At 43.7% G+C, this 27,676-nt stretch overlaps 1 protein-coding gene across 1 annotated transcript in view; it reads right to left on the minus strand.

The window, feature by feature from the left end:
• PARD6G (par-6 family cell polarity regulator gamma) overlaps positions 1 to 27,676 on the minus strand; it is an 89,224-nt gene that overhangs the window by 38,251 nt on the left and 23,297 nt on the right. Inside the window, exon 2 of the mRNA XM_063077039.1 lies at positions 11,953 to 12,175. Within this exon, the coding sequence (XP_062933109.1) occupies positions 11,953 to 12,175 (223 nt within the window). The remainder of the gene's footprint in view (positions 1 to 11,952; positions 12,176 to 27,676) is intronic.

Genomic DNA, 27,676 nt, shown 5'->3' on the forward strand with positions numbered 1-27,676 from the left:
GTGGGGGCCTGGAACCCAAAAGCTGCCCAGAGCCAGCTGGGGCCACGTGGGGCTGGTGGTCACAAGACGTTGGAGAGCATGTCATATGTTGTAAATCCCACAGTGGTCCCAAACACCAAAGACAAGCTAGGAGAGAGGGAGGGAAGTTGAGAAAGAAAAGACCAGCCCACCAGCCTGAAGATGAGGGCCACAGTACCATATCCTCCATGTTCCTGCCCGTCATCACCTTCCCAAAGTCCCCACCCTGTCAGCAGCTGGGATCTCAGTATTCCCTCCACCCCATATGGGAGGTGGGGAATGTGTGGGAAGCTTCGTGTGGCCCCTGCTCCCAGCACGTGGATGGATGTAGTTCAGAAAGGCCCCAGCAGGTGGCAGGCTGGCAGAGCTGGGAAGTGCTCCTTCCTGGGGGAATTTAACTCAGAGACCCTCCTGAGGTATAAGAAGCTCGGCCCCTCCTCAGCGCCCATGTTAGTAAGTTCTGTTGAAATTACACAGGGTGAGCACTCCCACATCTCACAGCTTCCCCGTGCCAGGGCCTTCCAGCTTCCGGCCTGGGGTGCACTTAGTGCATGCAGTCCCCGAGGGAAGGACCAGGGTCTCACTGTCAAACTCCAAAAAATGGCTCCATACTTCAGTGCCTGCATCAGCAATTGACAATTATTTCTTAAGTGATTTCCTTTTTGAAGTAACTATAATTCCTCACCCTTTGATTTGAAATTTCTAGCAAGACCATAGACATATCAGTTATAAACATGCCCCACGGATGTTTTATAGGAATTTATACTTATAGGTACGGAGCTACTTTTTTGGAATTTGACTTTAACTCACCAACAATACAAAATGCTTTAATGGGTCCAGAGTTTTAGTTTGGGAAGATTAAAAAGTTCTGGAGATGGATGATGGTGATGGTTCTACAATGATGTGAATGTTCTTAATGCTATTGAACTATATACCTAAAAATGGTTAAAATGGTAAATTTATGTATATTTTATCACTATAAAAAGTAATAATTAATCTTTATTACTAGGTAACGTGTGTTGGTAAGAACACGCTCCGTTACAGTTTAAGGAGTGGCAGCTCTGCCCTTGGCCCTCTCCCTCGTGTAGCTCTAAGTGCAGTGCCAAAGTGGGATCGGGCAGGACCAAGGTGAGGACACCTAGGCCCTGTCCCCACAGAAAATACCTGAGGACTGAACAGCTCCAAATTCAACTGTAATCCTCCTCCTAATTCCCTGTCTGTGTCTAAGTGCTTCAAAATAGCCTGGGGCTCATGGGAACCGGTGCAGGAGGGATGTGTTGTGGAAGCCGGCCTCATGCTGAATCACCTTCCAGCAGGAAAGGATGGAAAATGCAGAGGGTACAGACGAAAACAGGAAAAGAAACTGCTGTGCAAGAGGAAATCCAAACCTTGCTTATGTTTTGGGAAAAGAAAAATGTTCCCAGTGGAAATTTTTATATCTTTGGACTCCAAACTAGTACAGGTAAATCATTTCTACAATGAACATCTTCACGTGAATGTACTACTGAACAAGGATTCTCCTGGCCACAGAAAAACAATATGGTCTCAGTGTGATGCTGGGCCACTAAATATATTCTTGGTTCTGAGCTCTAGTGAGTGAAACGTAGTTAATCACTGGAGAGAGTGAGCTGCTTGGATGTCACTACTTTTATATCCTCAACAAGCAGAGATGTTAAATAAATTTCAAACCACTTTAGTTGACTATATTTACAATGGGTGACTTTTTTCAAGTTTCAGTTTCATCATGTACAAAATGAAAGGAATTACACAACTTGGTTTGTTGTGAGAGTCACATGATAATTTGAAAAATCCTTGGTTAACAGTAAAATATTAAATAAATGTTTCTATGTGTTCTCAGGCAACCCTCACTGTCATGAGAGCAGCTGAGCTGTGACCTTCACCCCCAGATCCTGGCTCTGTGGTCATGGGCGTGGGGGAGGGGGCTCCAGACCTTGCATATTTCACAAGCTCTGAACCACCACCCTGAGATTCTGGTGCAGGATGTCCCCAGGCCATGCAGGGAACTATTTCTTTTCTTTTTTTTTTTTTAAAAGATGACTGGTAAGGGGATCTTAACCCTTGACTTGGTGTTGTCAGCACCATGCTCACCCAGTGAGCTAATCGGCCATCCCTATATAGGGATCCGAACCCGCGGCCTTGGTGTTATCAGCACCACACTCTCCTGAGTGAGCCACGGCCGGCCTGCAGGGAACTATTTCTAAATACTCCTAAAGTAAAGATGGTAACAGAGGTGAACTTCAGGAAGCACTGAATGTTAAGAGAAAAGAGAAGGATAGAACTGAGCTGGGGAGTGCTACAAACGGGGACACAGAAACTAAAATGCAAGATGCTTTAGTGAAAACGTGATTAGAGGATCCTCTGGTGTGTGAGCCGTGTGGCAGGGCGCGGGGTGGGGTGGGGTGGTCAGGCAGGTCTTCAAGCTGTGCTGAGCAGAGCCCGGCAGGGGGAATAAAAGAGGAGGACGAGGAGGCAGGAAACCAGCTCAGCCCGGCATGGAGCCACAAAAACACAGAGGAGGGGGAAGGCCAGGCAGAACGTGGAAAAACAGTCAACAGCGCTGGGGGATAGGCTGAGGCTGGGAATTAAAGGAGAAAGAAAAGTGAGAAAGAAGCAAGCAGACACCTGCAGGGCTGCAAGCCCAGGACCGTGGTGAAGATGCCGGAGCGATCTCACACAGGGCTTGGGGAGGACCGTCTTCTCCTCCCTGGGGAGTCCTACTGAGGTCAGGCCACAGCTGAAGGGTGGGCTGTACCTGAGCCCACCTGGGTCTCCATTGACTCCTGGTTTCTCAGACTGTGGAGTTACAAGCCCTTTAAACAGAGCCAGACACACAGCCAGCGTCCACCTTAGTGCAGCACGAGAGCCGCCTCCTCCTGGTGGGCCAACATTCACTACAGGCTGTCCTCCAGGACAGTCTTCATCTCTCCAAAAAAGATTTTCCTTCAAATGAATAGCATTTAACTGGATTCAAAATTACTAGTAATTTGAAATGTAAATAGCTTCCTGAGCTTGGTAACCCTAAGACCACTACTTAGGCATAGGTTAAGTGTCATAATCTTTGGCTAAGAGGTAAGGACTTTATTATTTAGAGTATCCTGATGCTTTTTTCTACTTAGCAAAGATGTCACAAATACAAAATGCTCATGGAATACAACTTAAGATCAATACCCATCAACTATTTCTCACCAAATAATGTTTCAGCCAGTCACATTAAACATACTAAAACGTCTCAACTGAAGGCAATTCTAATACAGATTTACCATGAGATTTGCAACTGGTCCCAATCCTCTTGGTCCTTGTTAGGTGCTTCTCCTGTTTGCCCTCTCCTCCGGAGGCCCCTCTGAAAATGACCCTGCACGGCACCTATCACCCGACAGCATCCTCCAGTGGGGGCTTCCTAACTTATTTACTAGCTCCTTAGTGAGCACCTACTGTTTGCTGGTAAGGAAACCCCCACCAGACCCCATGGAGTGTCCCTGCCAGCTCCTGCCACCTCTTCCCAGTGCAGGCTCCAGTCTGGTACCCTAAACCAAGCCCCCACCACTATCTCTCTCCAGGACCTTGCACTGTCCATCCAATGCAGACACTGTCTTCCCAGACGCCACAGCACATCCTGCTCAGCCTGGGCACAGCACCAGCCAAATGGGTGGGTGGTGAGGGTACTGTTTTCCCAGGATGTAGCAGAGTACCAGGCACATGTCAGGGGCCTTATAAAGAAGGAGGCCCAGCAATTGACTGTCCAAACTGAATGCTCCTCAGAGTACAGGAGAGTTAGCACAGAGGTCCCAGCCTGCTTGCAGAGTGACGCATTAGCAGACAGGCGGTAACTCTACAAGCCGACTTTCCAGGGAGGACTCTGCATTCTGTGGTATGAGGTTGGGGCTGCCTGAGCCAGGTCAAGCAGGAGTGAAACAAGAACCCGTCTTTTGGGAGGTGCCAGAGGCCAGGTCAGCTCTCCAAATCTGTGAAGGTCATGACCCAGCTGGCCCTGTGGCTGCCGAACCCCAACAAGGGCCTGGGGGGCTCAAACTCAACCCCTACCTGCCTGGGGGCAGTGGTTCTCATTCCACCAGCTTTTGGCGACATTTAATGAGACTTGACACTGGATCTTCCTTCATCCACTCCAGACACAACAGGTCTTTCCAAGCCTCACACTGACCATGGCTCACTCTGTTGGCTTTCCAGAGATGAATGAGGCGTAGCCTTGCCTCCTAGAGCGTGCCATCCATGACAGGCAGAAGTGGGTGGGGAGAGCACCTCAACTTTCTGGGTAAGCCCTGTAGCAGTTGACTTGAGAGAAAGCAAGACATCTTAGCGAATGCTGAACGCAGCAGTCAATCTCTTGGGTGGCACCTCTTCTGGGTCACACGCAGCCCCTGCTGGAAATGTTTCCACAGCCACACCAGACACAGTACAGCACGCACACCGCATGGGACTTGGCCCACCACCAGCACCAGCCTCCCTCCTGTGCAGCACCTCTGCTGGATGCCCCTTCTCAGTGCCTCCAGCCCCCTCCTTGTCCCACAGGAGGCCTTACTCAAGCCCCATTCCACAAGCAGCCCCAGACACTGCATTGCAGCGAGCTTGATCTCCTCCACAGCCCTTTCCACTCTCAGAAATCCTACTGTTCACTTTTCATTTACCTAGCAATCTGCTCCCGTCAGTAGAGACCTGTGCTAGGACAGCAGAAAACGTATCTGATTCGTTTGCCATGGCACTTGAGCAAAGCCTAATAAGCACTTAGTGAATCCAGGAGTGAATGTCTGGTTTGCATGCGACAGTGGTCAGGTGGGCACCAGAGCTTCCCTCAACCATGCTGAAGCGCCAAGTGGTGAAGGCAAGGGCACACATGTGAGTGGGGATGCAGAGTTCACCCGAGCAGGGCCATTCCAGAGGGCTGAAGAACCCCTCCCTTCTAAATACAGGCAACAGTACACATAACCCTAACCCACCCTGGAAAAAGAGAAAAACAGTGCTGTTACATTATCCGAGGAGTATGCTGCTTTTTGTTTAAAAAAGGTTTGTTTCAAAGACAAGTCCTGCTAACACAAACAGCCTTAGAATCAATCACTTTGGCTCAAGATTATCATCAGTTTAAACATGAAAAGAAAGCCCCAAACTGTGCCCCCGTGCTTGGCCGCCTTTGCCATCAAATTGTAAAAATCCTTGAGCTCATCCTCATTGCTAACCAGTATGTATAAATGTGTTAATCATCACACACAAGCCACTCTGACATGCCGCAACAATTGGACGACAGTTTCCAGCCACACAAGCCTTTGGCTATGGTGACAGAAAATTTCTTCAGCAGGTACAATCTGCTCATGTGCAGCTGTTTCCACTTTGCTCAATGTCTGCTTGACAGGAGACAGGCTCTGCGGCCCTACAGTTTTGCGCCTGGTGAGGCTGGCTCCAAGGAGTGCCCTGGACATGGAGTGCCAGGTGCCTGGAGCAGGCGGGAATCCCAGCGGGATCCCAGTCCCCAGGGCAGGGTGGCCCCCCACCCACCCCCACTCTGTGCTGTCCTGGCAGGAAGGCAGACCCTTGCTGGCCTTTGCTGCAGCATTCGAGAGGGTAAATTCAAAGATCATGAGACTCCATGCCACTCAATAACAGTCTTCAAAGATGTAGTATTCCTTTTCAAGTGAAAAGGAATCAATTCAAATGTTATTCTAATGTCCTGCTAAGGAGAGGTGCACTGGCAATATATATTTTAGTTCAAAATTCTCATGATTTTTAACCCAGCAAAAACATTTCTACTAGCTTGCTCTAAAGAAAGAAACTGACAAGTATATAAAAATGTACAACACAGTTTATAATAATAAAAAAATTGAAAAAGTTTAAATATCAATAAGGGACTGGTTACTTTTTAGATTCATATAACTGATGTCTATAAGTAAAAGGATGATTCATATTTACATACAACCACAAAAAGACAAAAAATATAATGCTAGGTTAAAATAATCTCTACGGCATGAATATTATGACTCCATTTATGTAAAACTACATCCAATTAATTGCATCCATTGAGTGATTTCATCAAATGCAAGTGGTGGTCACATCAGGGTGGTGACATTATTTCCATGTTGTCCGAATTTTCTCTTACAAATATATTATAAACAGAAAAAACTTTTTAAAAACAAAAAAGTTTTGCAAACTATTTAATGACAGGATATGTTTTTGATATGTTAGGTTTTAAAAAAGAATCGAAATTATAAATACACTACGGTTTTGAATATGTAAAAGTATGTGTGACTAGAAAAAGAGGTCCGATCAATAAAAACTCTCACCATGTACATACACGGTGCTGTGCTGGGACCATTTGAGAACAAGAGTTTACCACCTGTGTTTCCCCGCTCCTCCCACAGGCTCAACTGGGGGAGGAAGATGCAGACCTGGGGAGACCGAACCGTGGAGTCTGATGGTGCCTGCACAAGTCGCCCTCCATGTGGGCGCCCTCGAGGACCCCCCGGCTTTGTTTCTCTCCAATGAGCCACATCAGAACATTTTCGCTCCCATGCACTCCCACTCCACGGTGAGAGTGGCTACCTGTGTTTTCTTCATGTTCCCACAAAGAGCAGTGAGAGACTCTTTGCCTTTTTTTGAATTAAAAAAAAAAAAACGAAGAAAAAAAGGAAATCCTCCAAACATACAAACTTCCAGAAATCTATTGCAATTAAAGAAGCAAATGTGTCCCATGGAACAGCTCCCATACCAAAGGGGTGTTAAAGGCCAGGTCCTAAGCACAGGGACATAAATGAGGTTAATTCAGGAAAGATACACCTCTCCCCTACCAACGAAAGAGAATAAAACAGGGAGAAGAATACAGAAATTCTGTTCTGACAGCTAACCTGGGTGCTTTCTGCTAAGCAGTGAACCCCCAATTTAAACACTGAACACACCTCTAGCTACTTACATAAGAATCCAAGAAAAGCAATTATAAGTAGGATTTATATACTCGATACTTAAAAATTCTGCCAGTGTCCACAACCAAATTCTCAATCATTCTATTTGTTTTACTTTGAAGCATGTCCCTTAGTTACTTTTTCTAGCAATTCAGTTGAGTGAAATCACAAGCAATATATCCCATCGTGCAACTTCTGATAAACCAAAAAGTTTACAAATGTGTTCTTATTCTAGGAATCCAAAAGAATGCCCAGAATGCCAAGAACAGTTAACAGATACAAACAAATGTACAATATTTATGTTTACTTTAAAATTAAATAGGTCAGGGCCAACCCCGTGGCGCACTTGGGAGAGTGCGGCGCTGGGAGTGCAGCAGCGCTCCCGCCACGGGTTCGGATCCTATATAGGGATGGCTGGTGCGCTCACTGGCTGAGCGCAGTGCGGCCGGTCACAAAAATGAGACAAAAAAAAAAAAATTAAATAGGTCAGAGTACTCTGTGCTGGAAATCTCTGTGTCACTGAGTCTTCACACTCCCTAAGGAGGAGATCCTGGCCTTCGTCACACACCCTGGGAAAGTATGTCCCTCCCTTCAGAGGGATGATCCCACCTCTCCTCCTGGGCTGGGGCCTGGTGGTGAGTAACAAGACTACCAAGTATGCTGGTATTTGAAGGGTTTAGTTGTTGGATAAGTGGTGAAAAGTTAGTTTGCACTTCCTGTTTACTCTGCTAAAAATAGAAAAAGATAGTGCGAGTATCTTTTGCTGGTTTTGGTCCTGTGTTCTCTGGCTAAGGCCAGCTTCCCCAAACGTTCCTGCACCCTTGGACAGGGGAACAAAGAAGTGGGTCCTTAACACTCACTGGGTTTGCAACCCAAACATGCAAATGTGAGTCCAGACTCTCCCACCACAACCACTTCACTTTGGTAACTACTGTTCTTACGTAAACAGGCAAAGCATTAAAAGGAAGGGCAGAGTGAAGCTGTTTTTACCCGAGGGAAAAGCCCACAGCTTTTAATGGTTGCCCTGGACAGATGATGGCAGAATCATAGTAAACACAGAGGAAAGAAACTAGTGGGAGCCAAGGCCGGAGGCCTGATTCTCTGGCCCCTGTGGGCAGAAATGCCACGTAGTCCTCAAAAGAACGTCCCCTGACTAGTTCCCAGGAGATCAAAGCCAAGTCTTTCCTGGCCTGTTGTCTGAGCCCCAAATGCAGCCTCTCCACAAATGGGGCTCCGAGTCTTGTATGTGCCAAGAGCCCTTCAGTAATCTGATGATGCTTGGGAACAAACCCATCCTTGGGATAATGTTCTTAAAGGCATGAGATAAAACACAGGGATTACAAAGGAAATAAATTACTTTGGAGACAATTATCAGAATACTAAAGCAAATGTGTGATATAATCCTATATGTGCTTTCTTATTAATGTGCTGAATGATGACTACTGTAAACGATATTTAGGATAGCTGGATATAACTATTATGTGATGTATAAATATCTTTGATTTCTATTGGCAACAAAGTGACAGGTCCAGCTAATCCCACAGGCTGTGCTGTCCGCCTTCCTAATGAGGACAAGAGAGGCCAGCTCAGGATGCCAGGTTCCTACGCCCCACCTGGGGCACTGCTTACACCCAGGGCCCTCTCATAGAAGTACAGGAAGTTTCCTATTACCAGACGAAGAGAGGATTTTTTCAAAAATTTGAAAAAATATGTTAATTAAAAAGTCAAAGTACTCACACATACTGAGTATGGCTAAATTTTAGAAACAAAGGCTCGAAACAAACCCAGAAATCCTTACCCAGGGCTATAGCTCAGACTCAGGAGAATCTGTTTTGAATCCTGCTCATCAGTAGGCCAGTCCTGGCAAAGTACATTTTATTTTTTAACAGCTTTATTGAGATATAATTTACATAAAGCTCACTCATTTAAATCGTATAATTCAACAGTTGTTAGTATTTATAGAGATCTCTAGTTACAGAACATTTCTATCGTCCCCCCTCAAAACTGCCATACCTTCCAATCCCTGCCCACTCACCCACCCCCAGCCCCTGGTAAACATGAATCTGCCTTTTGTCTCTATAAATTTGCCTATACTGGACTTTTTCACACACAGTCGATTCTTGTTATTCATGGTGTTTCTATAAAATGGCCATGAGCACTGAATTGGTGAAGACAGAACCACTGCTCCTGGGGAAATACAGGGTTAGGTCACAACAGTGTCATCAATACAGAATCCTTGAATAATGAGTACCAAATGTAAAAGTCATCATACAATATGTGACCGTTTGTGCCTGGCTTCTTTCACTTCTTTCATAATATTTTGGAGATTCATCTCCCTGTTTCATGTGTCAGTACTTCATTTCTTTTTATGGCCGAGTAATATCCCATTGTATGAATATATACACCTTGTTTATCCATTCATCAGCTGATGGACATTTGGCCTGTTTCCACTTTTGGCTATTGTGAATAATGCTGCTACGAACATTGGTTTACAAATTTTTGTGTGCACGCATGTTTTCCATATGCTAGTATTTCACTGGGGGGTTTTTATATCTCCATTTATACGGGATCCTGGTCTGTAGTTTGTCATGTCCTTGTGCGGTTTAGGGGAAGAGATTATTTTAAGTGACAGATTAACTTTTAAAACATAGTTGTGGGTTTATCTCAACATGTATTAGATGAATGCTGACTTTTCATGTGTGACAGTAACAGTTTCCTCTTAAAATACATATAAGATATACATCAGTGTGCAGAAAGTTATCAAGCAAATGACAGAGTGGGGTGGCGGAATCATGAAAACGGCAAAACAGGGACCGACACCTCGAAGCCCTTGCCGCAGTAAAAAGGTGGCAGGACTGTGTCGACTCCCGAGGTCTGCAGCTCTGCCCCAACCTCAGCAGATGCGTGGATCTTCACAAGGACACCGCCTTCCACACAGATAAGCAGGTCTGCTCTAAACTCGGCAAGCGCCTGACCCTCCACTGATGCACAATTGCCCCAGACTCGCGGTCTTCACATCAGAGCCCCTGAGGGCAGCGAGAAGAAAGCTCCGATTGACCCAGCCCAGGGATCGGGGATCCGGGCAGGGCCCGCAGGACCAGCGAGGGCTTGTGGACACTGGCGTGTTTTCCTGTTTGACCCCGACAACAACCTAAGAGGGAGGCGCCGTTACCCAGTGCAGACGAGGACACCGGAGCTCAGCATTAAAGCAGGAATGACGCATGTCACAGAGCCAGAGGGGTGGGCGGGCCTGAGCGCTGGTCTCCCCGGACGGGACCCACGCTGTGCGGCCGGCTTCCCACGCGGGTCACGTGTGTCTTCGGGCCGAACACACCGGCCCGCCACCAGGTTGGCCGCTCGCGCTCGCGACGGGTTGAGGACCGACAGAGTCAGCCCTGAGGGCCACTAGTGACACGGAGAAAGCAGAACAGGGGTGGAGAACGCGGCGGGGGACACGGGATGGGTCTGCAAAGCAGCCTGAGGCCCGCCTACGAGGGGCCGTGCAGGGACGCGGGGCACAGGTTACCGGCAACGTCCCAGGACCCCAGGACAGCGGCCGAGCGGCCACTCAGCGGCAAGCCGGCAGAGAACGGAGCAGCGGCTCCTGAGGCTGCGCTGAGCCACGTGCGTCCCGGGGCCTGGTGACGTCCCCGGCCTGGCAGTGAGCGACAGCTGTGCTGCCTTCTGGGGCCATCAGCAGGACGCCGTGCTCAGCAGGGCCTGCAGAAGCTGCGTGTTCTGACTCGGGCCGGAGACTCAGTCCGAAGCGAGGTCACCGGGTCTCCTGCCGCTCCCCGGCGCCCGCATGGCGGGGACAGAGGCGGCAGCTGGTGCTGTCCGAGCGGGACTGTCGTGCAGGCCCCGCGGCGCAGCCTCGGTGGCGGTGCTGTCCGTACCCGCATCACACAGACCCAGGTCAGGGCTCTCGCGCCTGTCGCCCGGCCGCCGGGCTGCTCCCCCAGTCCCTGCTCAGGCGTCCCCAACAGAGCCTTCGCGAACCCAGAGACTCCCCGACCAGTCCGCCCCAGCGGGAGGGACATCACGACCAAACCAGTGGTAGAAACACCATTTTCCCGGCACCGAGCCTCACCTGCAGGTGGTTTTCCCCTTCAGCATATTTAAGTTTACAGATAAGAGGAAAAAAAAAAAATCTAGTGTGAAACGTCGTACTGGAATGTGAGCAGCACGAGGTCCCGCAGCAGTGTGCCCCTCCCTCCCTTCTACGAACCCGTGTTAGTCATTTATTGTCACATAAAATGACACTGTTACTACTTATAGCAAAGCTAGGCCTTCAGAGCTAAAAGCTAATCAAAGTTATAATTTCAAAGCTAACATTTTTTCCCAATCCTAAAAAGACGGTGGAAAATACATAGTAGTCACCTCCTCTCATTTTTCGGCTACTGACTAATGCCTCTTCATTACTGAATTTCGCTTGCTTCCAGTTAAAATACTGAAAGTATTCATGTTATTTTTTCCTCAGTATTTTTTTTGATGCTTTATTTTAAAGTTCAGCATTATACAGTGTAATCGTTTTTCATGACCCTTTACCAATTCCTCCCTTACCCTGCCCCCCCACACCCCCTTCCCCAACTCTGGTAACTCTTCAGTATTTATTTATTTATTTTTTTTAATTTTTTTTTTTAAAGATGACCGGTAAGGGGATCTCAACCCTTGGCTTGGTGTTGTCAGCACCACGCTCAGCCACTGAGCAAACCGGCCATCCCTATATAGGATCCGAACCTGCGGCCTTGGTGTTAGCAGCACCGCACTCTACCGAGTGAGCCACGGGCCGGCCCTCTCTTCAGTATTTAAAAGACAAGTCAACACTATTTGAGGTGGAAAATGCAGTTTAAGTATTTTTAAGCCTGTTGAGAAAACAAAGTTAATTTCTTTAATCTCCCACTAAAGACTAAAAAATAGAATCACATGGTCCACATGACAGACAAAATTAAAAACTATTTATTTTTTAAACGACTGCCAAACAAGATCAGCAGTTCAGCTTTCCGGGTACCTCGTTTCTGGATGAAGACCCTGAGCAGGGGATTTGCGCTGGAGACCGCCTTACAGAAGTTGTCATCGTTGTTGATGGGCAGCAGGTCCCCGTGCACATCCGCGTAGCCGATGGTCACTTCCGTGTTGGAGATGTGGTGGGTGTGCACCACCAGCTTGTAGAAATCCTCAAATTTCCCAGGCTTGTGACGGTCCAAGGAGAACCTTCGGAATTCAGCCCCAAACTACAAAGCAAAAGACAGCTATGTAAATATACACCAGGGAGAGGGCCCAGACATTAGATGCAGTTGGTGCACTTAATAAACAAGTGTTTCCCGAGCCTCCACGAGGCCCTGGGAACATGGTGACATATGACAATGAGAAATTACCAGGCAGAAAAAGGGTCCTTAAAGAAATGAAAATAGCAGTGGCCAGGGGGCAGCTCCCTCGTCCACACTGACTGTTGTCCTGGGAACAGAATAGGACAGGCCGTGGAGCTCGGGTGTAGGAAAAATGACGTCAAGTTTAACTGTAAATAGGGTGAGTGGTATGGAACAGGACTCCATGTTAATCCAGGGCCCTCACCTCCTCTGCAGTTCTGAGGTGGCCTCTGCACAGCCCATGGCAGAGCTCAGAGAACTCACAGGTAGGAGAAGAAACAAATGCCAGATGATGGCTCTGGATTTTTTTCTAAGGAAGGGGAAGCCCTTAAAGGTTTTAATTTTGATTTGACTTTTCTTATAGGACCAAATGACTACTTCAAAAGGATCACAAGTGGAAATAAAATTGAAAGAAAGAAGGAACCTGGTTAAAAAAAAAAACCTGCTTCACAAATCCAGAGAGACAGGATGGTGGGTTCTGGTGCTGCAAAAAAGACAAAGCTGGTCTTTCTCCAAAAGGTGCATCTACACCCCCCTCTGGAAGTATAATTGGTGGCCAGACTCTGTGAAATGCCCAGGGACCAACCTCTTTGCCAGCAGGCTGGGTCACCATCCCAGATGCCCGTGGAGCTCCTGCAGGAGAGGAGCCTAGCTCACCTCCTACAGGGCTCACTGTTGTTTGTAAGCCTGAGGATTCTGGCTTAGGACTGATGTTCCTCTCCTTTGCTCTTCAATATAATTGATAACTATATTGGTTTCAAAATATACAAAAATTGAACATCTAATGTTTACACAAAAGTAGTCATTATATCATGGAGACACCAACTAATCAAGGGCAAATCATCTCAAATCATACAGGCAGGACCCCCAGAGTTCTGGATTTGGCTCTTCTGGGGTGCAGCCCAAGAATCTGCATTTTAAACCATTCTCAGAAGAAGCTGATGTAATTGTTTTGGGGCACACACACAGAGAACCACTAGTTTTAAGGGGATCAGCCACCAGATCTCAATTTCCTGGGATCCTCTTTGTGAAAATTGATTTGTCTGAGAACCAGTCTCCTTTCCTGCCTCCCTTTCAAAAAGCACTTCCCCCAGGTTACCCAAAACAGAACAAACCTCTCACCCACCCTGCACTGCCCCTGGTAATAAAAACTCCAGGCACCCAACAATGGGATAATTCAAAATACTGGTTTGAGAAAAGACACCTTCAATGACTAATGAAAACCCCTAAAACCCACCTTCCACATATTCAGTAAGGTAAGAAGCATGACCCCAGAACCTGGTGTCTGGCCACAGTCATGTACTCTGATGTGGCTGGACCCTAGAAAGGGCAGAGGGAAGGGCTCTGCGCCATCCCCTGCTGCTGTCTGAGGTGCAGAGCAGGGCCCACCTTCAAACCCCTCACCCCACTGTTCACAGATAAACATGACATTTCTTCTCAGTGTTTCAACCAAGGATGCACCCCAGTGGCACAGCACATCAATGCAGTTCCTCACACACAGGGGCTGCAAAACTTTAAGACACAAGAGATAAAGCCTATAACATAATTCTATGTGATTTCTTTCAGATTCAGTTTTCCAATCAAATCACAAAACATTCATCTTTCCCATCTCATATAGCTAATATATGCTAAATTCCAAAGCCACTGGTTTTTTATCAGTACTTTCATACATAATTCTTCAAGGACTGCCCCCCCACCCCATGCCAATAGGACACACGCTCACGTTCACCCGAAGAACACCAGGCCTTGCCTCATCCTGTACACTGTGTGACTTATCATGCAATGTCACCACAATCTAAATACTGAGAGACAGCACACATTAAACACATTATTTCTACAGTGTTTTAATTTTAACTGCATTTAGCATCTAATCTAGGATGCATCTCAATTTATTTCTCAGTACTTTCAATAATTTTCCTCAAAATATGTCTTAACATGTTAATTTAAAATGAAAAATGAATTCAGACTTCCTCCTGAGAGAAAACAAGTCTGATTTGTGTCTGATGATGAGGCTGGCTTTGCCAACCCAGCTACATTGTGATCATGCTCCATACATTGAATGAGCTCCCAATGTGATATAATAAAAGCATTTAATTTAAAAATCATATTGGTATGGAGTGCTAAATTAATACTTTTATTTCCCCATTATATCAAATTAAACAAGGTGCCATGAAATGAAGGAATTAGCAGGTGTAATCACTGTCATAGAATTCCTGGTAAAGCCATTATTTAGTTACTTACCAGAAATTGAAAAGGTGAATGGCTCTAATGACCAGGCAATAAGTCTTGCAAGTCAGTGGTTTCCAATTCCTCACTTTCAACAAAATCAAAAACTGTCCTAATTAAATTGTTGGCCAATTATCAAAATAATTTTAATGATAGACCACTATATGATTATGTATTTTTGGCACATGACCTGGGGAGAGTTCAAAGAACTGACCCATACCTAGGTACCTTGCCCTCTACTACTTGTTTATGTAAACAAAGATTTGCAGCAGTGTTGACATCTGTGACAAAGAAAAGCATCAGCAGAACTGATGCTGCCTCTGCCTCATTCAGCAACAGACACTTTCCATTAAATGAAGGGTTTTGAAATGTCTACTTTGGATGGCTAATATTATCAAATTCCACAAAATATGTTTCAATTGTGATTTGATAATAATTGTAACAGCTCAATACAGAATTTATTTTTACTGTAAAAAATCTATTTATTTATATTATTTATAATTGTGGTAAAATGCACATAACACAAAATTCACCATCTTAGCCATTTTCAGGCGTGCAGTTCAGGAGTGTTATTTATATTCACTCTGTTGTGCACTCAATCGCTAGACCTTTTTTCATCTTGCAAACTAAAATTCTGTACCATTAAACAACTTAGAAATATTTTAACAAATAGAGCCTTGTGGCAAAAAGAAAAAAACTTTTAAACTTCAGTTTATATACATATTTTTGTTGCAGAGAAGATTGGCATGGTAAATAAGTATACGTTATTAGTATAAAATATTACGACAAAATCTCTTGGGGGAGTAATGGAAGGACAACATCAAAGAGAAAAAGGAACAATGTAAAATTTCAGATCATTAAAAGAAGCTCACTCATTTTATTTTAAAATGCATGGTGGTAATATCAAATCACTGCAGCATTTAGGTTTCATTGGCTATATTTAAAGACCATGTTCTAAAAGCTTTATTTTTAAATGAAATATTTACAGCATGCTGGAAATTATATCCTCTGCCACTATTTATACTTACTACAAAAAAGTTAGATACCAGCTTAAAAATATGTTATCCCTTTTACAGTGGTAGTTTTTCAAAATTCTTTGAGGCGGTGCTATGGTTTGAATGTTGTTTGTCCTCTCCAAGGCTCATGTTGGAACTTAATCCCCAATGGGGCTGTGTTGAGAGGTGGGCCTTTAAGAGGCGACTGGACCATGAAGGCTCTGCCCTTGTGAGTGGATGAATCCATTCATGGATTAATGGATTGACGGATTTGCGGGTTAATGGATTAATGGTTATCATGGGAGTAGAGCTGGTGGCCATATCAGAAGAGGAAGGGAGACATGAGCTAGCACATTAGCATGCTCCACTGAAGTTCAGTGAGAGACTTGCCACTCGCCAGTACTCTCATGGTCTCACATGTGGGTGTCTGTCCATGTAGCAGGGCTGACAGCAGCGTGACGCTCCAGCATCTGCTGAGCTTCATTCACTCACCTACTATTCCTCACGTAAAATGCCTCAAAGGGAGCTGTCCTGTTCTGGGAGGTCACCTTCTCACTCCAAACCGGTAACTGACTTCAGTCAAAGATCAGTATTTACTAAGAAAAGTTTTTAAAAAGTTTGCACTGCTGTGCCTGACTAGGCTGGTAGGCAAATCAGCAGACACTGCACCAAAAAGTCCAGCTTTCCTACTAGCAGCCTGAGTGTGGACTGCATCATTTCTCCTTAAAAGGACCCTGGCTCCTAGGCAAAATGGCTCATTCTAGGCAGGTGGCACAAAATGTACATGAGCCTGTGAATCTCGTCCTTCTAGGAAGCAAGGAGTTATCAAAGATTATTCAGGTCAGATCAAAAAGGCTGAGTATCTAGCTTGAATAATCTCCCATCAGCTAAAGATGGGACCATTTGTGCATCTGACCACCAATAAGGATAACTTATGAACTGGAACACATCCGATATATATCAATACATGTGCTTAAAACAAAGATTATGTGTTACCTTTTGGAGGATGCAAGGAAACCAACCCATTATTTTGTAAACTGGTAAATCATGGGAAAAAATCAAGCATGTTTTTAAAAGGTAAGATCATCTGGCATTGGGAAATTCACAGATGTGCAACTCCTTATTCTCCAAAGCTTCCAGCTAAATGTACTGTTATTCCACCATTGTTTTGATAGTCACATTTATTCCACTTTGTAGCTGACTCCAACTATTATTCCTGTAACAAGATAGTAAAAACTGAGGGTGGGGGGTGGATTTCACCTTTTAAGATCCTTAAAAATTATCACAAATACAAAACAGCAAGACCAATAACAAAAGCACATCAGCCTCTAAATGAAAATCATTTTTATTCCATTTAAAAAGTATTCAACAATAATATGATCCTTATACTATAATTAGAAAACAAAGATACATGTCAATCAATTTATCTGTCAGCTCTCATGTCTGTCATCTCTACCTATTGTCTATTTGGCTGGCTGTCTATCTGCCTAACTTCTCACCTGTCTATCATCTCTACCTATTGTCTATCTGGCTGGCTGTCTATCTGCCTAACTCCTCACCACAGTTTTGACTCTGCTTCTCCTGAGAAGTGCCTGCTGTATGAACAGTACCTACAAGCCAGTTGCTATAAAAGTGGTGAGCACTGAGTAAGCTATGGCACTGATAAAGTTCACGGTCAAGAACAAGGAGACAAAGAGATGGTAAAAACCCAAGAAAGCTAAGTGCTTGGGAAATGTAGTAGGGAATTGCTGTTTTAAGAGTTAATCCTGAAGCACTTTCAGAATTAAGGAGTAAGGACTTGCAAAAATCTGCTCACCCATAAAAGCAATGAGAAAATGCAAAAATGGTAAAAATCAACTTTTGGAGAACTCTGGAAATTAACCAATGGCTTGCAACAATCCAAGGAGTGTTTATTCCAGAAAAAAACATCAGCATCTCAGTAAGAATAGCACACTTTGTGGTGTCTGAACTTCCTATCCCCTGTCCTCAGCTTTGAAAATGAGCAGCCTTACAGTAGCTGTAAACACCAGCAGCCTAAAAGCCTGAGGGAGGCAGCAGTGTTGAGGTCCCCAAAGCCCCACACCCGGAGAACTGTCCTTGTCAGACCTGTCTTGCAACTATGGGAAAAGCTCCACTTACAGGGTTTTGATACGCCACCGAGTCAGCTCACTCAGTGAGAAAAGCCCTCTCCCTAGGGCATTTGTTGAGAACAATCAGCAGCGACTGTTTAACTTTTAAAGATCATATGATAAAAGTTTTCTTTTTTTTTTTCTTTTTTTTTTTTTTCTTTTTTTTTATTTTTTAAATTTTATTTTGTCGATATACATTGTAGCTGATTAATGCTCCCCATTACCAAAACCTCCCTCCCTTCTCCCTCCCCCCCCTCCCCCCCAACAATGTCCTTTCTGTTTGTTTGTTGTATCAACTTCAAATAATTGTGGTTGTTATATCTTCTTCCTCCCCGCCCCCCGGTTTGTGTGTGTATGTGTGTATGTGTGTGTGTGAATTTATATATTAATTTTTAGCTCCCTCCAATAAGTGAGAACATGTGGTATTTCTCTTTCTGTGCCTGACTTGTTTCACTTAATATAATTCTCTCAAGGTCCATCCATGTTGTTGCAAATGGCAGTATTTCATTCGTTTTTATAGCTGAGTAGTATTCCATTGTGTAGATGTACCACATTTTCCGTATCCACTCATCTGATGATGGGCATTTGGGCTGGTTCCAACTCTTGGCAATTGTAAAGAGTGCTGCGATGAACATTGGGGAACAGGTATACCTTCGACTTGATGATTTCCATTCCTCTGGGTATATTCCCAACAGTGGGATGGCTGGGTCGTATGGTAGATCTATTTGCAATTGTTTAAGGAACCTCCATACCATTTTCCATAGAGGCTGCACCATTTTGCAGTCCCACCAACAATGTATGAGAGTTCCTTTTTCTCCGCAGCCTCGCCAGCATTTATCGTTCATAGTCTTTTGGATTTTAGCCATCCTAACTGGGGTTAGATGGTATCTCAATGTGGTTTTGATTTGCATTTCCCGGATGCTGAGTGATGTTGAGCATTTTTTCATATGTCTGTTGGCCATTTGTATATCTTCCTTAGAGAAATGCCTACTTAGCTCTTTTGCCCATTTTTTAATTGGGTTGCTTGTTTTCTTCTTGTAAAGTTGTTTGAGTTCCTTATATATTCTGGATATTAATCCTTTGTCAGATGTATATTTTGCAAATATTTTCTCCCACTCTGTTGGTTGTCTTTTAACTCTTTTAATTGTTTCTTTTGCTGTGCAGAAGCTTTTTAGTTTCATATAATCCCATTTGTTTATTTTTCCTTTGATTGCCCGTGCTTTTGGGGTCGTATTCATGAAGTCTGTGCCCAGTCCTATTTCCTGAAGTGTTTCCCCTATGTTTTCTTTAAGAAGTTTTATTGTCTCAGGGTGTATATTTAAATCCTTAATCCATTTTGAGTTGATTTTAGTATACGGTGAGAGGTATGGATCTAGTTTCATTCTCCTGCATATCGATATCCAGTTATCCCAGCACCACTTGCTGAAGAGGCAGTCCCTTCCCCAGTGAATAGGTTTGGTGCCTTTGTCAAAGATCAGATGGCAGTAAGTGTGTGGGTTGATTTCTGGATTCTCTATTCTATTCCATTGGTCAGTGTGTCTGTTTTTATGCCAGTACCATACTGTTTTGGTTATTATAGCTTTGTAGTATAGCTTAAAGTCAGGTAGTGTTATGCCTCCAGCTTTATTTTTTTTGCTGAGCATTGCTTTGGCTATTCGTGGTCTTTTATTGTTCCATATAAATGTCTGAATAGTTTTTTCCATTTCTGAGAAAAATGTCTTTGGAATTTTGATGGGGATTGCATTGAATTTGTATATCACTTTGGGTAGTATGGACATTTTCACTATGTTGATTCTTCCAATCCAAGAGCATGGAATATCTTTCCATCTTCTTGTATCCTCTCTAATTTCTCTCAGCAGTGGTTTGTAGTTCTCATTATAGAGATTTTTCACCTCCTTGGTGAACTCAATTCCTAAGTATTTTATTTTTTTGGTGGCTATTGTAAATGGGCAGGCTTTCTTGATTTCTCCTTCTGCATGTTCACTATTGGAGAAAAGAAATGCTACTGATTTTTGTGTGTTGATTTTGTATCCTGCTACTGTGCTGAAATCATTTATCAATTCCAACAGTTTTTTTGTAGAGGTTTTAGGCTGTTCGATATATAGGATCATGTCATCTGCAAACAGGGACAGTTTGACTTCATCTTTTCCAATCTGGATGCCCTTTATTTCCTTCTCTTCTCTGATTGCTCTGGCTAGTACTTCCAACACTATGTTGAATAGGAGTGGTGAGAGTGGGCATCCTTGTCTAGTGCCTGTTCTTAAAGGAAAAGCTTTCAGCTTTTCCCCATTCAGGATGATATTGGCAGTGGGTTTGTCATATATGGCTTTAATTATGTTGAGATACTTTCCCTCTATACCTAACTTATAGAGGGTCTTTGTCATGAATGAGTGCTGAACTTTATCAAATGCTTTTTCAGCATCTATAGAGATGATCATATGGTCCTTGTGCTTGAGTTTATTAATATGGTGTATCACATTTATTGATTTGCGTATGTTGAACCAACCTCGCATCCCTGGGATGAATCCCACTTGATCGTGATGAATAATTTTTCGTATGTGTTGCTGTATTCTGTTTGCTAGTATTTTAGTGAGGATTTTTGCATCTATATTCATCAAGGATATCGGCCTGTAGTTTTCTTTTTTGGTTATATCTTTACCTGGTTTTGGTATCAGGATGATGTTTGCTTCATAGAATGAGTTTGGGAGATTTGCGTCCGTTTCAATCTTTTGGAATAGTTTGTAAAGAATCGGTGTCAATTCCTCTTTGAATGTTTGGTAAAATTCTGCTGTGAATCCATCTGGTCCTGGGCTTTTCTTTGTTGGGAGCCTTCTGATAACAGCTTCAATCTCCTTTATTGTTATTGGTCTGTTCAGATTTTCTACGTCTTCACGGTTCAGTTTTGGGAGCTTGTGTGTGTCCAGAAATTTATCCATTTCCTCCAGATTTTCAAATTTGTTGGCGTACAGTTGTTTATAGTAGTCTCGAATGATTCCTTGTATTTCAGATGAATCAGTTGTAATATCGCCTTTTTCATTTCTAATTTTTGTTATTTGAGTCTTCTCTCTTCTTTTTTTTGTTAGCCATGCTAATGGTTTGTCAATTTTATTTATCTTTTCAAAAAACCAACTTTTTGATTCGTTGATCTTTTGAATTGTTTTTTGGTTTTCAATTTCATTCAGTTCTGCTCTGATCTTAATGATTTCTTTCCGTCTGCTAACTTTAGGATTGGATTGTTCTTGTTTTTCTAGTTCTTTAAGGTGAAGTGTTAGGTTTTTCACTTGCCATCTTTCCATTCTTCTGAAGTGAGCATTTAATGCAATAAATTTTCCCCTCAATACTGCTTTTGCAGTATCCCACAGGTTTTGGTATGATGTATCATTGTTTTCATTAGTTTCAATAAACTTTTTGATTTCCTGCTTGATTTCTTCTTGGACCCATATGTCATTAAGTAGAATGCTGTTTAATTTCCATGTGTTTGTATAGTTTCCAGAGTTTTGTTTGTTATTAATTTCTAGTTTTAATCCATTGTGGTCTGAGAAGATACATGGGATAATTCCAATTTTTTTGAATTTACTGAGACTTGATTTGTGACCTAATATGTGATCTATCCTGGAGAATGATCCATGTGCTGATGAGAAGAATGAATATTCTGAGGTTATTGGGTGGAATGTTCTGTAGATATCTGCCAATTCCAATTGGTCTAGAGTCTTGTTTAGATCTTGTGTTTCTCTACTGATTCTTTGCCTAGATGATCTGTCTAATATTGACAGTGGAGTGTTCAGGTCCCCTGCTATTATGGTATTAGTGTCTATTTCCTTCTTTAGGTCTAATAGAGTTTGTTTTATAAATCTGGCTGCTCCAACATTGGGTGCGTACATATTTATGATTGTTATGTCTTCTTGATGGATCAGTCCTTTTATCATTAAGTAGTGTCCCTCATTGTCTCTTTTTATGGTTTTTAGTTTAAAGTCTATTTTGTCAGATATAAGAATAGCCACTCCAGCTCGTTTTTCTTTTCTGTTTGCATGGTAAATCTTTTTCCATCCTTTCACTCTTAGTCTGTGTGAATCTTTATGGGTGAGGTGGGTCTCTTGTAGGCAGCATATAGTTGGGTCCTGTTTTTTGATCCAGTCAGCCAGTCTGTGTCTTTTAATTGGGGAATTTAAGCCTTTAACATTAAGAGTTGTTATTGAAAGGTGTTGATTTATTCCTAGCATTTTATTGGTTGTTTGGTTGTCTTAGGTGTCTTTTGTTCCTTGCTTTCTGATTTACTGTTTGGTTTCTTTGTTTGTTGGTTCCTTAGGTTGTAGATAGTGTTTTTGTTAGCTTGTTTTCTCTTCATGAATGCCATTTTTATTGTACTAGCGGGTTTAGATTTTTCTTAGGTTTTTATGGCAGTGGTAGTTATTTTTCAGGAACCAAACCCAGTACTCCCTTGAGGATTTCTTGTAAGGGTGGTCTTGTGGTAGTGAACTCCCGCAGTTTTTGTTTGTCTGAGAAATATACTATTTGCCCCTCATTTCGGAAGGATAGCCTTGCAGGGTAGAGTATTCTTGGCTGGCAATCTTTGTCTTTTAGTATTTTGAAAATATCATCCCATTCCTTTCTAGCTTTTAGGGTTTGTGATGAAAAGTCTGATGTTAACCTGATTGGGGCTCCCTTATAGGTGATTTGACGCTTCTCTCTTGCAGCTTTTAAGATTCTCTCTTTGTCTCTGAGTTTTGCCAATTTGACTATGACATGTCTTGGAGAAGGCCTTTTTGGGTTGAATACGTTTGGAGATCGTTGAGCTTCCTGGATCTGAAGATCTGTGATTTTTCCTATACCTGGGAAGTTTTCTGCCACTATTTTTTTGAATATGTTTTCAATGGAATCTCCATTTTCTTCCCCTTCTGGAATACCCATGACTCGGATATTTGAGCGCTTGAGGTTGTCTGATATCTCTCTCAGATTTTCTTCCATGTCCTTGATTCTTTTTTCTTTCTTTTTGTCTGCTTGTGTTATTTCAAACAGCCCATCTTCAAGTTCAGAGGTTCTCTCTTCAACTTCGACAAGCCTGCTGGTTAAACTCTCCGTTGTGTTTTTTATTTCGCTGAATAACTTCTTCAGTTCAGCAAGTTCTGCTACATTTTTTTTCAGGACATTGATTTCCTTGTATATTTCCTCTTTCAGATCCTGTATACTTTTCCTCATTTCATCATGATGTCTAGCTGAGTTTTCTTGTATCTCATTCAGTTTCCTTAGAATTATCACTCGAAATTCCTTGTCAGTTATTTCAAGGGCTTCTTGTTCTATAGGATCTAGAGTATGAGATTTATTAACTTTTGGTGGTGTACTTTCTTGATTTTTTGTATTTCTGGTGTCTTTTTTTTGGTGTTTATTCATTGTGGCAGGGGGTTTCACAGTCCACCGGTTTAAGACTAATGACTAACTAGGATGTTGCTGTGGTTGCCAATTTGGTATGGCTCCCGCCGTGACTGCTCAGTTGGCCTCTAGTGTCTTGTGTGTGTGGTTGCCTCGGGTCTTGGGCTTCTCCGGGGAGCCACCTTTCTGGTCAGCTGGGCTGGTGGATCACGTACCACAGGGTGTGTGATCTCTGTTGAGCTTTCACTTTCTGTACAGGACTTCTCCCCTTTCCGTGTGCTCTGGCCCAGGCTGTTAGATCGTGCAGTGGCGACCCCACCGGGTGTGTGGTTTCTGTCGAGACTCCGCCTCCCTGGCCGCACGTCTCCCCCCTCTGTGAACACTGTGCTGGGCTGGGGCGTGTCTTCTGCACCCCTCGTCTATCAGCTGGGCCTTCAAGACCCTGCTCAGCACCGCCTCGCCCAGGAAGTCTACCAGGTTTCTGCTAGGCACAGACGACCGGTCTCTCTGGGTGCCTTTGTAGCACTGTGTAGATCTTTCTCGGGTCTTGTTCACCTTTGTATCCCCCCGGTATAAACCGAGTCTAGTGCCCGCCTGCAGCCTGCTCTCCGGCAGGTTCAAGCGGACCTGGGAACTCTCCTACCGCACTATTCCCAACCAGAAATTCGTTAGGCTTTTTTCCAAACTGGTGGTCGCAGAGATGGTATCTGCCTCCCAGTAACAGGAAGTTTACCGGGGCCGGAGTCCAGGGTGTGGTGGAGTGACAGTCGGCCCGCCCGTACTTCCTAGCCCTCCCAAAACTGGTTGGGACGCCCCACACCCCCAGTCCTGCCAGAGAACCGTGGAGGGAGTGGGAGAGGAGGTCGGCCCGCAGGGTCCGGAAAGCCCCGCGCCAGGCCAAGCAAATGGGCTCAGTGATGGCCGAGCAGGGCGGAGCTGCCCGCACCTGGGAAAATGGAGGCAGCACCGGGGCAGTGAGTGGCCTGGTGGTGCAGGCGGAAGCCGCGTGGGCATTCACCCCCCGAACAGAGCTGTGCCAGGGATCACTCACAGTGCTGTGCCAGGTCGGGCGCTCGCTCTGTCTCTGGTTTGTCGCCTTCCGTGTTCTCGGCGCTGCCGCCTCGGGCTGTTCAGTCGCGGCGCCGCTCGGGCGCTCCCAGGAATCTTCTTTAATGCCGGCCTGAAACCTCGAATCCTGAATAGGGCAGCTGGCCGCCTTCAGTGCGGCCCCAGCCTCCGGGATCCTGGCTGCATCCACAGCAGCCCTGGCGCCGTGTTCCCTGTTTCAAGACTCACTTTTGCAGCTAAGAATCAGTTCTTTTCCTGCTCCACACTTCAAAGCTGTTGCCTGTAAATGAGGCAGCCTCTCCTGCCGGGGGCAAAGTGGCGTTGAGCCCCCACGACCGGCCAGCAGCAGCAGTCCTCCCTTAAGAGATGGCCAGAGGAAGGTCCACAAGTTTCCCGGCTGCCTGAGGCCCAGTGGCCACCTTTTCCACCTCAGCTACTCCGCGCCAGCCGCCGCAGCCGCCGCCATCTTGAAACTCCTCTCCACTGACTTTTAGGATCAAGTCTGAAATCCCCAGCCTCCGCTCAAATTTTCCTCTTGATGTGTAAATCTCAGTTATTACGGAACTGTCGAATTTGAAAGTAACTTTAAGAGTCACCTTCTAGGGGCTGGCCGGTTTGCCGAGTTGGTTAGAGCGCGGTGTTAATAACACTAAAGTCAAGGCTTGGGATCCCTGTGCGGCCTAAAAGTTTTATTTTTAAAGGAATTTTTTACAACATGCTGGAAATGATATCTTTTGCAACTATTTATATTTCTTATAAGAAAACCTAGATTCTAACTTAAAAATACATTATCCCCTTTACAGCTGTAGTTCTTAAAATTATTTTAGATACTTGAAGACTACTGCATTAGGGTTTAGGGATCACTGTGAAAGTGCCTCAGGCATGGTTGCCCAGTTGGGACAAACAAGAACAGGACAAACACATTAGAGTAAATACTGAGGCCTCACAACCATTAGGGTGCTAGTACTGAAAAAAATTAAAAAAAAAAAAAACAAAACAGACAAAACTGAAAATACTAAGTGCTGATGAGGATGTGGAGAAACCACACCACTGGTGGGAATGTGAAAAGGTGCAGCTGCTATGGAAACAGTATGATGGTCCTCAAAAATTAAAAATAGGATTACCATATGAGCCAGCAATTCCACTTCTGGGTATACACCCCAAAGAATTGAATGCAGGGTCTCGAAGATATATCTGTACACCCATGTTTGTAGCAGCATTATTCACAATAGCTAAAACATGGAAGCAACCCAAGTGTCCATCCATGGATGACTGAATAAGCAAAATGTGATACATACACACAATGGAATATTATTCAACCTTAAAAAGGAAGGACATTCTGACACAGGCTATAACATGGATGAACCCTGAGGACGTTATGGTGAGTGAAATACATCAGTCAAGTCACAGAAACACAAATACTGAATGATTCCACTTATACGAGTTACCTAGAGTACTCAAAATCATAGAGAAAGAAGTTAGAATGGTGGTTGCCGGGGTCCAGGTCTCAGGGGGAATGGGCAGTTGGTACTTGATGGGGACAGAGTTTCAGTTTTGCAAGATGAAAGAGCTCTGGAGAGGGATGGTGGTGATGGAGCACAACAATGTGAATGTACTTAACTCTACTGAACTGGACACTTGAAAAAGATTAAGAGGGTAAATTTTATGTTATGTTATGTGACCTGCCAGGATGTGGAGATGTGCCACACACACAGAGCCCCTCAGCAAGGCTGAGAAAGTTACTGATCCAGGCATTTGAGGCGATCTCTGTCCAATCATTAGCTGACCACTCAGACTCACATGTAACAAAGAATACAGACTTCACATAATTAGCCCGGGAAAATCACTGGACAATCCAACAGCAACAGTAGAAAAACCTTGAGAGGGAAGAGTCTGGTTTCCAGAGTTAATGCATGTTATTTAAAATGTTTGGTTTTGAACAAAATTATGAGATACACCAAGAAACAGAAAAGAATGGCCCATGTAGAGGAAAATAAAGCAGTGAATGGAAACGGTCAATATCCTTCCTATATGCCAATTACCAAACAGCCAAAGAAGAAATCAAGAAAGTAATCCCATTCACAATAGCTACCAAAAAAATGAAATAGCAAGTAATAAACTTAACCAAGGAGGTGAAAGACCTCTATAATGAAAACTATAAAACACTGGTAAAAAAATTGAAGAGAACACAAATAAAGGGAAAGATATCCCATGTTCATGGGTTGGAAGAATTAACATAAGCAAAATGTCCATATTACCCAAAGCAATCTACACATTCAATGCAATCTCTATCAAAATGACATTCTTCACAGAAATAGAAAAAACAGTTAAAGTTTGTATGGAACCACAAAAGACCCTGTACAGCTAAAGGAATCTTGAACAAAAGGAACAAAGTTGAAGGAATCACACTTCCTGACTTCAAAATATACTATGCAGCTATAGTAACCAAAACAGCATGCTACTGGCATAAAAACAGACAAATGGGACAAAATCAAGAGCCTAGAAACAAACCCATGCACTTATAGCCAACTGATTTCTGACAAAGGTGCCAAGAATACACAGTGTGGAAAAAGACAGCCTCCTCAATAAATTGTGCTAGGAAAACTGGATATCTATAAAAGCTAGACTCCTATCTCTCACCATAAACAAAAATCAACTCTAAATGGATTAAAGATATAAATTTAAGACCCCGAACTATGAAACTACTAGAAGAAAACACAGGGGAAATGCAAACATAAAATGGGAGTGGGCAGCACGTTCTTGAGTGAGACTACAAATGCACAGACAATTAAAGCAAAAATACACAAATAGGACTACATCAAACTTCAACACAGCAAGAGACATTATCAACAAGGAGAAGAGACAATCTACAGAATGGAAGAAAGTGTTTGCCAACTACACATAAGACAAGGGGCTGCTATCCAGAATATATAAGGAACTTAAACAATTCAATAGCAAAAAACCCCAAATAACCAAATTAAAAAATAGGCAAAGGAATTGAATGGACAGTTCTCAAAAGAAGACATAAAAATGGCCAACAAGCACATGAAAAAATGTTCAACACCACTAATCATCAGGGAAATGCAAATTAAAGCTACAATGAAATATCATCTCTCCTAGAATGGCTATTACCAGCAAGACAAAAAATAACAAATGCTGGCAAGGATGTGGAGAAAAGGGAACCCTCCTACATTGTTGGTGGAAATGTAAATTGGTACAGCCATTATGGAGAACAGTATGGTGGTTCCTCAGAGAACAAAAAATAGGACTACCTTATGACCTAGCTATCTGACTACTGGGTATATACCCAAAGGAAATGAAATCAATATATCAAAAAGACACCTGCATTCCCATGTTCATCACAATGCTATTCACAATAGCCAAGAGATGGAATCAACCTAAATATCCATCAACAGATGAGTGGATAAGAAAACTACGGTATATGTACACAATGGAATACTACTCAGCTATAAAAAGAAATGACATCCTGTCATTTGCAGCATCATGGATGGAACTGGAAACCATCATGCTAAGTGATGCAAGCCAGACACAGAAAGAAAAATATTGCATGATCTCATTCA

The sequence above is a fragment of the Cynocephalus volans genome, chromosome 13 (genome assembly GCF_027409185.1).
Source record: "Cynocephalus volans isolate mCynVol1 chromosome 13, mCynVol1.pri, whole genome shotgun sequence".
NCBI classification, from domain to species: Eukaryota; Metazoa; Chordata; class Mammalia; order Dermoptera; family Cynocephalidae; genus Cynocephalus; species Cynocephalus volans.